The sequence below is a fragment of the Neolamprologus multifasciatus genome, chromosome 9 (genome assembly GCF_963576455.1).
Source record: "Neolamprologus multifasciatus chromosome 9, fNeoMul1.2, whole genome shotgun sequence".
Lineage (NCBI taxonomy): Eukaryota > Metazoa > Chordata > Actinopteri > Cichliformes > Cichlidae > Neolamprologus > Neolamprologus multifasciatus.
In genome coordinates, this window is record NC_140447.1 from 25,756,437 (window position 1) to 25,772,272 (window position 15,836).

General features: G+C 41.1%; 1 protein-coding gene across 4 annotated transcripts in view; it reads right to left on the reverse strand.

Moving 5' to 3' along the window:
• The window catches only part of LOC146511672 (collagen alpha-1(XV) chain-like), a 68,885-nt gene that overhangs the window by 25,901 nt on the left and 27,148 nt on the right, over window positions 1–15,836 (reverse strand). For all 4 annotated transcript variants that reach the window (XM_085173042.1, XM_085173041.1, XM_085173043.1 and 1 more), the window contains exons 3-5: window positions 7,811–8,058; window positions 7,550–7,720; window positions 6,358–6,489 (exon numbers count right to left, since the gene is read on the reverse strand). In XM_085173042.1, the coding sequence (XP_085029168.1) occupies window positions 6,358–6,489; window positions 7,550–7,720; window positions 7,811–8,058 (551 nt within the window). The remainder of the gene's footprint in view (window positions 1–6,357; window positions 6,490–7,549; window positions 7,721–7,810; window positions 8,059–15,836) is intronic.

Sequence of the window (15,836 nt, forward strand, 5' to 3'; positions counted from 1 at the left end):
TTTATTAGTTCGCTTTGCAGTTTTCTTCATTAATATAATTCATTAATCATTTGGTTAAACCTAACACTGATATTATGAGGCGCGCACATAGTAACATTGTGTGGTTTTTCTAAAATGTTTTGTTATATTAATTATGTTTCTCTTTCTTTGAGTTACCTGGGTTTGGGCAGTGGCTGTTTCCTGTCTGGGCAAAAGGCGTGGCTGAGGACTCTGGGAACAAAATGCCTGCTCAGCAGGACCAACCATGGGCTTACCAGGAGCAGGGGTGTTTTAGGTTTAGTTAGGCTATCCTGTGCTTAGTTAATATTAGTGTGTTTTTGTTTTCCCCCCTATTGTGTTCAAATGGTTTGGCCAAATCATTATAAAAGCTACCCTCATGTGTCTTTGTAATTAGGTCAGTTTGTGAGTTAAGTTGTGTCTCATTTTGTTTTGTTTAAGTTTCTGGAAATTACTTTTTGTGGAGTTATATTTAGTTGACCTCTTTTATGGGCCTGCTAAGTATGTTTTTGAATTTTGTTAATTTTGAACTTTTTGAGGGTTAAAATAAAGAAAACCCTTTTTGAAGATATTTTTTGCCTGTGTCCTCTTTGCTTTGGCTGCTTGGTCCCTCACACCCGATTTCCGAACTAAATTTGGTTAGAAAGAAATTTTTGGTGACCAATTTTGTCATTTTATATCATTTTAAAATGCAGGTTATGACTATTTAATGGATGATTTTACACTTACACAGAGATAGCTGCACCTGGTTTCTTATTTTGTAAAGGGGCGCTCTGACAGCAAGGCATCCTTGCAGAACCTTGGAGGTAATGTGTGACATGTTTATGCCCTCCGAGCCACTCGCTGGACTGTAGAGCTGTCAGCACATATAGTTGTTTTATGCTGGCAGAAACTCAAACTGTCTTTGTTTTATCATGGGACGGATACGTGTCATGCTTTCTTCTGCTGTTAGGAAACGATGATAAATTACGCTTTATTCAGATTGTGTCATTTGTGAGGTCTGCTGTAAATACTTGTAAATGCTCATAAAGGAAGGAATGCAGTTTTAGAATGAACAGAAATTAGAGAACTATATAAAGGCGCACACATGTTCAGTGATTGCAGCTGATGATAAACATGTCATACTTCTGACAAATTATCACACAGTAAGCTAAATATCCTAAGCCATTATCTACCAATGTAAGGAGCATATCAAAGGTGGTTAAAGGTTATTTAGTTCTCGGTCAAAGACCAGTGCACTCATAGTATAACAAAGGTCATTTAAATCAGAGTCAGTGGTCCTGTCTTCTTATTGCATCTGTAAATACTTGCTAAAGGCAATTTCAGCCAAGTTTGTTGATACTGGGATCAGGCCAGATGACAAACAGCTGTTTTTAATGGATTGAAGGACAGCCTATGAAATTTAATGGCGGCAAAGGAGTGAGAAATAGCGATATAGGGAGAAGCAGAGAGGAAGGAGAAGGAAGGGTGGATTGGAGCTGGGGATAGTGAACCAAATCAGAGACATCTGCTTGGTGCAGTAAACAACACATCTGAAACAAACAAAGAATGTGCCACGCAACCTTTTCCGCCTCCTTTAAACGATTATAACACGTGGATTTGCCCCCACATTAAAGCCACAGCTACATCGATGAATGATTTAGTCGGTTAGTTTGTAAAAACCTTTTTTGATTACGTGAATTTCAACACAGGAGAGCAGTTGGAGAATTTCTCGGCAAGTTTCTGGTTGCAGTTTTTAAATGCTCGCCACCACACACGGCTGTCTGTAGCAGCGACAAATGAACACACAGCTGCACACAAAGCACATCGAACAGGTGAGCACCAGTTAGTTGTTTGTAGCAGAGCATATAATTATGGTGTAAAAAAAACAAGCTTTACCTACCAACCAACAAACCCACAAACAAACAAATGAACCAATGAAAAAAACAACCTAAGTGCCAGTGCACCAACAAATCAACCAACTGACCAGCCAACGAACCATCCAACCAACCAAAAATGCTGCAAAGCTGCACCATTTATACTGTCTGCTTAATATATTGGCTAATTGCCCTAGCCTTTCATTCCTTTTAATCCAGGTCTAGCAACTAAGCATCAGACTCATCTGAACATTTGTAGGTCTGGGATAAACATGTGCTGCTCAAACATTTATAGTCAGCTAGTGTTAAACTTCTGTCATAAGTCACCCTTGAAACAAAACAGACAACAGTGAACAAACATCATTCCCGGCACAAATTCAAGAAAACACACCAGAGAGCCTTCACACACGAGAGCTGTCAGTATCGCTAATGGTACACCGCAAAACAAAGCAGTACTAGCAACTTCATTTCTTAAAAATGTAAACAAAATCAGTCTAAAAGTGAGCTGGAGATGTTAGTAAATGAGGTCGGGTGCATTGAAAATGACCGATGGAAAGGAGGCCAAGTCCTCAACTGGTTTCTACAGTAAATTCAAAAAAGTCAGATGATTTCAACAAAAGTTTGTATCAACAGGAGTATGGTTGTGCACTTGGCTGCTTAGTTATACAGACATTAAAACCTGTATTTCTGCTTCTTTTTGTTTGAACGTTTTGTTATTACGTTTTATCACAAGATGACTTCTTATATTTACATTATAAGTGAATAGAAATAAATATACCCTGTCTATTGACTGTAAATTAATATAGAAGTGCATCTGTGAGTGAATCACAGTGGAAAAAGTCTGATCAGTTGCTATGGAGATAAACAACTTCATGCAGCTGTTGGCATTGCACTTAATGCTTCCTCATCTATGAGAAAGTGCAAACATTGTCAGTTTGACTTCTTTTGTTAAACAGTTACGGATGTATCTTCAAAACTTCACAGTAGCTGAAGTATTTTGCAACATATCAGCTTCTAGTTTATGTAGCCACGCATGCTGGATGACATGCGCCATCGGGGCTGTTTATATATATTTTGAAGTCTGGTTATTGCTCACAGACAGACACTGGACTTTTCAGATGTCAGAGGTGAGAAACTGTTGTGTGCCTGCAGTTACTGGCAGTCCCTGGACACTATGGCTGCCACAGGCCAAAGCATGTGAGAAGACATCGAAAAGGTCACTTTGCACTACTGTGTTAAAGGCCAACACACACTTTATGTTGCGCCCTACATGGCCTGTGGTTCAGTAAAGCCAGTTTAACATACGAGTAACTGGTTCAGCAAGGACGAAGATATTTATTTGTTTTTGTGTGTTCGTGTAACGCTGTGGAGGAGTGCAGTGCTGCAAAGAGCTGCTGCTGCATCGTTTTGGAGGAGGATCAGTTTGAAAGTTGAACAGCTGGAAACAGACAGTTACTTCTGCTCCTCTTTTTCTGAGAGATGAGGAAAGAGGGAGGAGAGGATGCACGAAGAGAGCCAAGAAAGGAGTGAAAGAGTTTATTGGCAAGAGAAAGAACAACTCAGTGGTGATATCATCCAGCTTTATACACGCTACATAGGGCTTAATTTATTCATGCTTAATTGATGCTACAGCAGCCGTGTACGTTTGCTGAGATATTTGCTTATGGAGAGGCTATGTAGAGGGGTTTTAACCACCACAAACATGCTCCTGTGCACTGCACCAAAATCCCAACTGCACAGTGCTCGACATGGATGACGCTTTGCGTTCATTTAATGCTGATTGGTTGAGCCCAGACAGGCAATGCAGTGTTAGGAAAGTTCACCTGACACAGGAAAAGAGTGAAAAAACCTCAACAACAGAAACAAAAAGTATGGACATTGGCTGTAATAAAAACTTTTCATCTTTTTAACACTGTTAATTAAGCTTTTTTTGGATGTTACAACTTCAATCCACAGCTGGCTAATTGAACCACAACAACAAAAGCAAGAGTAGTTCACAGATGGTTGCACCACATTCTGTATTTCCAATACTGCCCCCATCTGACAACAGGCGCTTTTAGACAGATTGCCCGAGTACCTGCAGAGAGCTGTACAGTCAGCAATAAAGAGCTGAGAAATATCAACAACAAAACCCCACATGGCACAGACTGTTCATCAAACAGGGCTCTAACAATGACGGTAACAACAAAGTTTGTAGCTAGCCAAAGTTCTGATTGGCTAGCAGGTCTTAGCCTTAGTATCCTGATAAGAAAAGATAAGATTGATCGCACTGTGGGCAAATTTGTGCGTTATTTGTGCATTATATTCAAGGTTAAAAGAAGCTTTAATTTCAGACTTCTGTGTTTTGTAATCGATTGAGTTTTAGCCTAAGAAGCTGCTGCTACAGTGAATTTGCCATTTTTTGATTGTTGCAAAGCTACTCGCATCTTCCCCAAACAATCCAACCGTCCAATCAGAGAGCAAATGTTTAAAACAAATTCTCCACTTCCATGAATCCTCGAATACAGCCATTACTACTTGTCACAATGATGTTAAACGACATTGTTTATCCTAGTTCAGCTTTAGGTAAGTGTGTGATTCGAGGCTGTCCCAGATGAAAAATGACCAACGTGAAAGACTTTTGTCAATATTTTAATCATGGTCCTACATCACAAAGTGAAATAGCTTCAAATGTGGGTAACTATAATTTGCTAGCAACCAGTATGCTGATATTAAACAGTGTAGATGTACAGTATGTGGCCTTAAGTTGGGTAAAATAATAGAACAGAATAGAATAGAAACTGTATGTACAATGGAATTGTGGCACAAGAAACACTGAAAGCAGAGGAACTTTTTGCTCTTTCTAAAAGTTGTTGTAATGCAGCTACACTGGCATTTTTAGTCAGGATATTACAAAAATATTTGGTTTCCACAAGGCTTTGGCAGGATGCCAGCAGCTATGACTCATGGGATAAAACAGCAGTAATTTAGTCTCAATTAAAATGACACTGAAATTGAATTGCAGGGGAAAGAAACCTCACATTTCTAATGGTCTATAACCCCGCATTGCCCTTAAAGCTACTATAACACCAATATAAGTCCTCCTCTATTAAATACATCACTTTATGTACTTTAGACAGCTTGAAAGGGTTACTGGAAATCATTATTCATAAATTAAACACAGACCAAGATATACAAGATTTGAAATGATGCTACAGTGAGTTGCTTTACATCTAAAATGAAACTGTAGCTCCTGGTGATCTATGTGCGTACGTCAGCGTTGGTTTTAAACCACAATAGGTAGGAGAAGCCTAACAGATTGTTTCAGCGGTGAAATGAACTCCCCTCAGAGACCAAAAAAAATTCCTGAATAAACACACTCTGCCTCCCCGGCTCATTATATTTCTTTGAAACTCTCCTCACGTTTCACAAATAAAATCTTAATGACAGAGAGCCCCCCCCAAAAAAAACAAAAACCCAAAAGCTGCTTTGTGATAAGGATTTCTTTCCACTGTTGTGGAAACGGAACATCTTGTAGTCTGTTCGTCTCATGAACTTGGATAAAAAAAGAATTCACGAGAACAAAAGGTTAAAAAGTGGCAAAGAAGAGGACTATATTTTGTTTTTAAAGTCAAAGGTCGTGTGCTTTTCTAGTTCAGCCACCGGTCGTGGGTTGATTTATTCGGGAAAAGTACTGTTGGCATGTTTTCTAAAATGAACTTAGGTCTCTACTTATTAAAATGTAATATTCTGACAGTTCACTGAAGACGTTTTAGATAGATATCTTGATGACATAACAGATATTTTCTGACCCACACTAATACAAACTATTTTCTTCATCATATCTGCAGTCGCAGTGTGATGAACAAGCCAAATTACAAAACAACAAAACATAGATAATGGGGATGAAAGTGCTGAAGCATTTACTGGTTTCTTTTATAAGAGCACTGCTTGCACATGGATTTGATTTCTCAGCACTTCTCGATAACACGTACTTGCTATAAATGCACAGGGATATTTTTAACTATCGTGAGGGATTTTAGCCTCCACCCTTTAATATTTACTATTGTTTGATTTCTCATCTTTATAGGGAAAGAATTGGCAGCAGTAATCACAGGTGCACTCAGTTTAAATCATTCAAAAATGAGCCTACTAGCCCTGGTGCACATATGTAAGTAAGCAGCCTGTCATTTAGGAGCTCTCATAGGACAAAGAAGTGCTCATGAGTACACTTGGTCATTCATTCCTCGCCTCCCATGGCAGTCGTAAAGCTGCCAATGAAGACTATTGTGTTCATGCTTCAGATGTAAAGTCGGCAACTGTCCAAACACCACATTTGTTTCTGCAACTAGCCGTGGATTCAATATTCATTTCAAAGTCATTGATCCAAACCCACTGACGCTTGATGAGGATTAAACACAGCAGAAATACAGCTGTTGTACAGAGCTGACAAAAGACAGTGTAGGAAGTATCGAAGCGCTCACGTGGCTAGAAGGGACACAAACACGCACACATCGACACTTACCACAAACCTCTGCAGGCCCGTACCCCCGGCGTTCCCTACAAAGATCCCTGAGCTGGACTCGAAGGTCAGAGGCTGAGCACTCCTGATGAAGGCAACCCGGTGGTATTCCTCACAGTCCATGTAGAGGCGCACCTACGTGTTGGGACAAGTGCACATGCTTGAGCTTTAAAACCATAAGAAAAAAAGAGGAAAATGTAATTGTATGGAACAGATGATCTGTGCAAACATCTTTATTCCTTGCATTTAAGCACACAGTAAGTGTATGTCTGAATTTTGGGACATAATACTCACATCTAAGGTCTGAAAATGAGAAAACTATTTAGCAGCCTGTTGCCATGTTGGTGTTTTAAAACCACATATGACAATACAGTAGCAACTTGCCATTTACAAGGTAGGCTGACCTAAAGAATATCACGCTTTATCCATTCTTTTGACTCTACTGCAGACTATAATTTACAAAAAGAGCATCACACACAAAACAGGACTTTAAACTATAGATTGAGACCACAAACTCTAGAACAGGGGTGTCAAACTCAAATACACAGTGGGCCAAAATTCAAAACTGGAACAAGGTCGCGGGCTAACATTAATATTTATTGAAAAAAAATCTTCCTCCAGATTTAAGAATGAATCTCTTCTTATCGACTCAAACAAGTTTTGCTGAAAAACTGAATATGGAACAAGCAAAGCTTAATACTAAACAATATATATATTAGCTGTATAATACCAGTAGGCCAGCTCTAATAATAATTTGGTATGGCTTTGCAGGCCAAATTAAATTAGGCGGGCCAGAGTTTGACACTTATGCTCTAGAAAGTGTTTCCTGAGGCCACAGATAAAGATGCTGATTGATCATTTTTCCATAAACTTTTATATCTCAGACTTTGTTTTAGAAACACGAGTCACCCCCTGCTGGCCATAAGAAATAATGCAGGTTTAAGATGCTTGTGACTCACTTTTCAGACCTTGAAGGTATATCTACCTTATATACAGTGTCTATGTGCAGAAAGGAATTGGATTTATCCACAAAGTGCAATGAAGTGCAGATGCACAGCAGTCACACAGCTCAGTTTCAAACAGCTTGTCCAGAAAGAAAGCAACGCGAGGTTAGGTTACAAACCAAGTTGCCAAATCCCACTTTAACATAGCATAGAGTACACCAAGAGATAATTCGCATAACATCTTTAATCACCTCTGAACCCTGCACAGTGAGTGTAAACCTCGCCCATCTTCCTGTCAGGTCACCCATTTTGAATGAAGCAGCTTCCTGGGTGCGGCCTCTTGTTTCTGCGTCGGTGTAGTACAGTACGACCCTCTGGGAGCCATCCTCCACTTCAGACAAAGCCACACCTAACTGTACAATCTGAAGAACATAAAACATGTAGAAAAGCTTTAATATTTTCCTGGAAGGGAGCAAAAAACAAAGAAGAGATGTGGTGAACAGTGTCCTCACTTTCTGATATGCATCGGTGATGGCGAACAGCACGCCGCCTTGCCGGGTGGTCGGTTTGGCTGTGACTGTGATGGCAAAGTTGTGATAGAACGGGTCGGGGATGAACGACTTTGTAAGCCGCCCCACGTTGGCCTCCGGGCCGAAGCTGTAAGCGGGGTAACCCTCGAAGCCTGTGACGAAGGAGACGGAGGGAGGGAGGGGAATGCCAATTAACTCTGTCAGGTCCAAAGCTCCTCGAGGACCACGTTCTGCAATAGACGAGCAGAAAGGAGGAAGAATCGTGTTAGAGGAGGAAAAAAATATAATACTCATCCAAAAAAAACAACAACTCCAAAACAAAACAAGAATTAACACAAACTGATGTCAGGAAATTCAGACCAGGACAAACACGGAAACACTACCTGAGTCCAATTACTTTATATATAGGTAAGAGAGATCTGTGAGCAAATAACTGTGTTTATATACAAACACATACAAAAGCTCGCAACACTGAAATTTGTATGCAAACGCTGATCAAAAACACTCACAAACATCACTGGAAATAATAAGAGATGAGACACTCCAGCTTCTGGCACCTAGTCCTTGACAAAATAATCAAGCTGCCATGTGTTATTTGGTGCGCTCTGTGTTTTGATGGGTGCTTGAAGGTGATGGAGCACGCAGTCCATAGAGGGCAGGAGGCTAGTGGCAGTCTACAGCTCATATTTACTTCTGGGCCCCCTAGTGGGTTAATCCACTGGGGTCAGAGAGAAATGTTGCTCTAGAAATCCAAGCATTCCACAGCTGTGGACAGAGAGCGTAGGTGTGCTACACTCATCAAGTGTCATCTTTCGGCTGCCGAGACCACTGAAAAGATAAATGTATAAAAATGATCATTGATGGAAAAGATGGAAAAGTCGTCCGTTTCAAACCTTCTAACTTTTGTCTTGAAACATTTTGGAGTTTGTCAGACATAACCGATCAAGTTTGAGAAGGAGCTTCCATCCGAACCATCATTATCATAGCTGCACAGTACGCATGCATGCACGACTCTGCCACAATGTGTGTGGTGACTAACCCCCCTCCCCACCAAATAACATGAAAACCTATTTAGCAAATGCTCACAACGCTCTCCCTTTGTCACAAATGTGCAGGCCGTCTCCCCAACACCTGGTTCTCTTTAGTAGGAAGACCCTAGGAACAATCGTCTGTTCTTTCGGTGCGTATGGGCAACGGGATATAGAGCTTGGGCATCTGGAAGGCATTAAGCAAAACTAATACACACATGCTGTGCAGTGGCAGCTCCTGTAAATTAGACGTACCGTGTGGCGTGTGTACGTCTGTGTGCAGAGGAGCGGCAAAGACAAAAGAGGGGGGAAAGAGAAAGAGAGGCCGAGACAGCGAGTGCAAGCATCAAGTCTTCCGCAAGCATGATGTGTGCGTGCCCGTGTGTGGCCAGTAAATCTCCCCGCTGGAGGCCAGGCACACTTCTTCCCCCTCCTTCATTAATTGGATTGAAACTGCTACAGACTGTGGCAATTAAAAAATAACAGAGAAGAGGAACCCACACCACTCTCCTGTAATGCCCATTGCAGCCAAGCTCTGTAATTTCACTACCAGGTTAGAGTTACTTTTACTGAAATAGGATATGAAAGTTGGTCTCCTCTTTTTTCCACCATTTCCTCAAAGATCTTTATCTTCACACAAAGTCAAAATATGCCATTTCAGATTTTCTTGACTTTGTGTGAGTCGAAGATTGGAAAGCTTAGCCGATTTCTCATACAATAGTGACATGTAAATGGTAAATGGCCTGTATTTATATAGCGCTTTACTAGTCCCTACGGACCCCAAAGCGCTTTACATATCCAGTCATCCACACATTCACACACTGGTGATGGCAAGCTACATTGTAGCCACAGCCACCCTGGGGCGCACTGACAGAGGCGAGGCTGCCGGACACTGGCGCCACCGGGCCCTCTGACCACCACCAGTAGGCAACGGGTAAAGTGTCTTGCCCAAGGACACATCACCGAGACTGTCCAAGCCGGGGCTCGAACCGGCAACCTTCCGATTACAAGGCGAACTCCCAACTCTTGAGCCACGATCACCCCAAATCCCAAGCCATGCCCTAAAATGTAACCTGCTGATCATTATTGTACACTGGAATTGTCATTAGGCAACCAGAAGACTAACAAAATATCACCCCGTGTCCATCTTTCATATACAGTCTATGATGTCATTGTAGTTTTATCATTACTAGATTCCTACACCAGCAAAGCCAAAAGGCATCTATCCAAGTAATCTGATTGCATTGTAATGTAAGATTGTTTGGAAGTGAAAGCGACGTACAAGCATCCAAACTCACTAAAAATGTCAGCGTGTACAGCACAGTAACTTAGTTGTAATGTTTTTTTTTAAGAGGACTTTAACTCGGGAAGCTGTAATTATTATTGTGATACATTTTAATTCAAGAAAGCTTAAACAAGCACTGAGAAATATTTTCCAAGTATTCTTTGACCAATTTCTTATTCCAAAAAGATCCTTGGAATCAGAAAATCGGTGACTGGATTGTTGGCTGCGTCATCTCCAGACGTGAACATTGCTTTATATCTTCTCTCTGTTGTCAGCGGTTAAACTTCGCCAAAGAACTTCTGCCAAAATCCCCACAGAGCTGCCTGTCACTCGCTGCGTCTTTTGCCCGAGAGTGACTTCACTGCAGATGTTCTTCCACTAGGTCAGACAGCTGGACAGATCACCATGGAAATGTGACTACACTCGCCGTGTTAGCTCTAGTTCTCATGATGCAGCAGGACCCTGTGATTGTACTGCGTCATGCATGATCCCGGTGCCACATTTGTAAGCCGGCAGCTGATCGCGTCAAAGGAATATTCGTATCTGTGAATAAGGAAAGTAGAGCAGTGAAAATTTAAAACATCCCGGGGCAAAAAAAAGATGTCAGCTGCGAGAACCTTGTGACTAATTCTGGTCAGGGTGTGACTCTTCTCAGACTAATCTGCTTTGGCTCAGTCTGAGCACCATCTGTACTGGAACAGGGCACGAGAATGAGAGCAGAGGAAGGCTCAGGAGATACAGTGCAAGTCCTCCAGCTAGCTAGCATTCACAGTAATAACTTCAAGGTGTATAAATGAACTACAGTGGTGCCACATGACTGAGTCACTGAGGAATAGTACTGGATTTAGTCAGGTGAACTCCCTTTTCTTAAGAAAAAGGGAGGGAATTAGGAAGAAAATGAAAAGCAAAGCAAATGTTGTTAATTTCACAAGATACTGTTTGCTCACAGTGCTTCTAAAGAACTGGGTTTAAATGTAATAAAGTGACAGACTCTATATTATATTTCCAGTTCAGGATTTCATGTTATTGTAAGGAGGCAGCACAGTGGTGTGGTGTTTAGCACCATTGCCTCACAATAAGAAGTTCTTGGGTTTGAATCCAGATGAACAGATGGATGGATGCCACCAACAAGCAAATGCTTTTCTTCTATATGAAGAAAATTCATTACACTGAAAATCGTCTGCAGATGGCTCGACTAACGGCAGCTGCAGAAGGCAGAAGGAACGGGAAAGGCTTCAATACTAAAGAAATCACTGTATCAAGTGGAGGAAGCGAGGCTGAGGAACAGTGTGAATTACAACTCTCCAATGTAGCCATGTATTGTAAAACTAAAGTGTTCTTTCACAGGGAAATGAATGTGTAATCAAACGTGTGTGTTTGATGTGCGTGTATCTTTTCTGTGTGTTTACAGAGAAGCTTGTGTTTGCATGTCTGCTTTCTGTCCAAATGAGCACCGCTCTATCCAAACACTGCTATCTCTGCAAGACAGAGAATGAGTCTGCCTCTGAATAGACGAAAGTGTGACTTCAAACTCATGAGAAATGTTGGCATTTTCCACAAAATTATGGCCTGGATAACAATGTCACATCGCTGGCGCAAGCCATACTTGCAAGGCAGCTGTATGATTGTGTCAGATTTTTCTGGCATTTCAATGATATATCAACCTGACACAGATTATACTCAGGGAAATGTTTCCATAGTTTCATGGAAAAACTGAAGAATTCTGATTTCTTTGTTCTGGATTTTGGCTTCTTCTCCTACACCAGTGCTGATGTGGAGGTTCTGTGTGCAGTGCTGGTATTCATGGTGCAGAGCTTTGGTGCATAACAGTGATGCCACCAGCAGTGTTGGTCAAGTTACTTGAAAAAAGTAATCAGTAACTAATTACCGATTACTTCCCCAAAAAGGTAATCCCGTTACTTTACTGATTACCTATTTTTAAAAGTAATTAATTACTTAGTTACTTTTTAAAAACACGATTTACAACCTGAATAGGTGATAAAGCAATAGATCTTTCAGCCCAATTCTACTTTTTCTGCATAATCCATCATACAAAATGTAATCAAATGGAAAAGTCTCTTTTTAAAACTTGTTTTATTAGTTTTAATCTTTTAACTTTATGCATCAAGCAAAAATTTAATTATATGCACCATTCTCTGACTGGAAGAAATTTGTTTAACATTTAAACTTATTTTCTCCACAACTCCAGCACATAAAATATATATTTTTTGTGTGTTTACACTCACTCTTTCAAATAGATGCAAGTAAAACACAGCAGAAAATAAATAACATCAAAGACTAGCGGTCCTGTTGCTCTATTTTCACCTGTAAAGCAGGACTGAGGTAGGCGGAGGTTTACCCTGGTGCAGGTGTGCTGCAGCGGTCAGTGGAAGAATCCGCGAGTTCCTCTGTGAGTTTCCCATTACGTCGTAGCCACTCGGTGCTTGCTCGGAAGTTAAGGGGTTTTCTTCCCACGCAGTGAACAACGGACACTAATGTTTTTGTCACTTTTTATGGAATCAAACTCAAACTAAGGTCAGTACTTCCATGCTTTAAACGCTGCACGCTCATACTCTCTCTTGCACTCGATATATGATCCACTGTTGATCTGCGCACAGCTGTTGTCACGAACGTCGCACTCGCTTACGTCACTGTCGTGAGACATTCTCGCAAAAAAAAAAAAAAAAAATCACGGTTTTAGTAACGCAGTGTTCCTACGGGAAAGTAACGGTAATCTAATTACCGTTTTTGCAATAGTAATCCCTTACTTTACTCGTTACCTGAAAAAGTAATCAGATTACAGTAACGCGTTACTGCCCATCTCTGGCCACCAGTGAAGCAGGCATAAATGAACCCTTCCACTGTATCTGGGATGGGAGCTGGGATAATCAGCACATGTCCTTGTGGTATGTTTGGAAAGGGGGAAAAAAGGGATTGCATCCATCATAACTTGTAACTTGACTTACAAGTAACAAATCAATAACCAGCTACTCGTCCATGGGTGACTCCAACTTCACCATCTTAAACAAGTTAACTATTAGACATATGCTCCACTTGCTACAGGCTTTGGTTGGTGCATGCTTGCAGCAGATCTCCAGAGCAGGTGGAGGACTACTGTTAGTTGCATTGCATGATTGTAAAGTGGCAAAAGAAACAAAAAAGACCCAAAAAATAACAAGACATGTGACGTCTTCCTCATAATTGTGTTTTAAGACACAGGACTCATAATTAGGGATGGGTATCGTTTAGGTTTTATCCGATACCGGTGCTAAACCGGTACTTTTGAAACGGTGCCGGTGCTTAAACGGTGCTCAAACCGGTGCTTAAAGAATGGAGAACACAAAATTGGTCCAAAAACCTCTCATGTTTAGCTGTTTTTTTTTGTAAAAAGATAACAATGTTAGCCTTTTCTGCAGCTATAGGGCATATATGGTATCACTCTTGGCTGGAAGCAGTGCTTAAACAATGGAAAAAACACAAACTTTGTCCAAAAACCTCTCATGTTTAGCTGTTTTCCACTTTTTCTTTGGTCATTTTAGCCTTTTTGGCCAGGGTGAAGGGAGTATCTGCCACCAAACAAGAAGACAGCTGCATGTAGCTATGATGATGTTTACTAGTTCACCTTACATGCATTAATGTAATAACGTGGTTAGCCTACTCAATGTAAATTACACACGAACAACATTAAGCTACTCACGCAGAGAAGAACGGCTGCTGCTGCCATCATCATCATTTCTGCTACACTGGCAGGGCTAGGAGCCAGGACTCTCCTCTTCGGGTTTTTGGGGGATGTTGCAAACTCCGGGTCCGATAACAGGAACCACACCGCAGTAGATGCGCTCGGTGTGAGGTCTCGCAGCAAGCTATCAAATACGGCGCATTTTTCGGCTTTTAAAAAAAACGCTATGCGTCGCCAGATGTTTCATTGGATTTGAGGTGTTACTTCCTTTGACAGCATCACAGTATCAGCCTAAAGCACTTGTTGCAGGCTGCTGAGTTTGCATCTTTTGCTGTGAAGTACAGCCAGACTTTGACCGCTTCGCCTTGGGCATTTTTAATCTGTAGCTCTGCTCTAAAAGAACGTACGTACCTGGACCCGCCTACTATCCTCGGAAACGTAAAATGATTGGCTAGAATTCAAAGTGTATCACATCTCAGGAAAAAAAAAGCACCGAAATAAAGCACCGAAATGTGCGCAGCTTTTCGGTCTGGTTACTACCGTTTATGTCAGAACCGGTGCCATCATGGCACCGGATACCGGTACCCATCCCTACTCATAATAATCAGTAAGAGAGTAACAAATTCCACAGGCTGAAAATGAAAATAAATGCAACCGTACATGTATCCGTGCAACTAGTTTTCTTATTAGAGAAAAGCCCCGCCCATACTGGACCCAAAATAGAGCAATGCTTTAATAAATCACTTGAGTGCACATGTGGGTAGCGTGTCCATGTCCGCAGTGATTGTTTTTGGTGTGTATGAGATTAGAGGATGAAATATGGTTAGGGGGCCTTAGCTGGTTTTCATACCAAATGTATAACCTGTATTTCAAAGATAAAACTATTTATTAGTCGCAGTTTATTTTATACGATCAGGAAAGCACACAGTACAATAATATAGTCTTTTCTCCTAAGTGAATTTGCTGCTTGAATCAAAATATCCATGTCATGTCATGGAGATTTTGATATTTTAATATGGGGGCAGCATGGCGGCGCCGTGGTTAGCACCGTTGCCTCACAGCAAGAAATTCCTTGGGTCAAATCCACCGTCTGGTCTTTCTGTGTGGAGTCTGCATCTTCTCCTTGTGTCTGTATTGGTTTGTTCGGCTGCTCCGGCTTCCTCCCACAGTCCAATGACATGCATGGGGTTAGGTTAATTGGTGATTATGAATTTGCCACAGTGTGAGTGAGTGAATGATTGTCTGTCTCTCTGTCTTAGCCATGTGACAAGCAGGTGACCTGTCCACGATGACACGCCTGTCACCCTGCGGCAGCTAGGATAGACTCCAGCCTATCCCCTGTTACCCTGAACTGGATAAGCGGAAGAAAATGGACTGATGGATGGATGGAAATCAAAATATGCAAATAGGAGTCCATCTGAATAAAAACCGATGAAATTAAACCACAGATCTCTGCAAAAGTTAATGAAACACTCCAAGTAATGCTTTGTGCTTCTTTTTTTCTTAAACTGATGCCATCTGTTTAATAAATCACACATTTACACACAGACTCGCATAATTATGTAAAAATTCCCTTAAAGCCAACTTTCACACCTCTTCTTTAATATAACGGGGTCAGGGCACTTCCATCACCCACAGCTAGACAAATAACAGCAAACACTGGAACACTCTCACACTGACAAAATACATTGTATGTCTGGTGGGTGGATGCGCCTTGAAATGGATCTTTTTAGTTTCTTAGGAGTCACAAAAATGTGGTGATGATGGATACAGTCTGAATGATGCCAGTCAAAGTTACTCAGCTGTGTTTGAAACGAGCTGTCACATCTGATCCAGGACTTTAGAATCTAATCAAACCACTCAAATCTTTTCACATGGTATGACAGGAACCTCACCAGATCAGACACATATTATATATGTGCACAAAATCTTCTCTCAGCACAATGATCCCATGACAAATACTCAAACCTTATGCAACCACTTAGAGATGAAAGGCGTTGCTGTTACACAGCAACT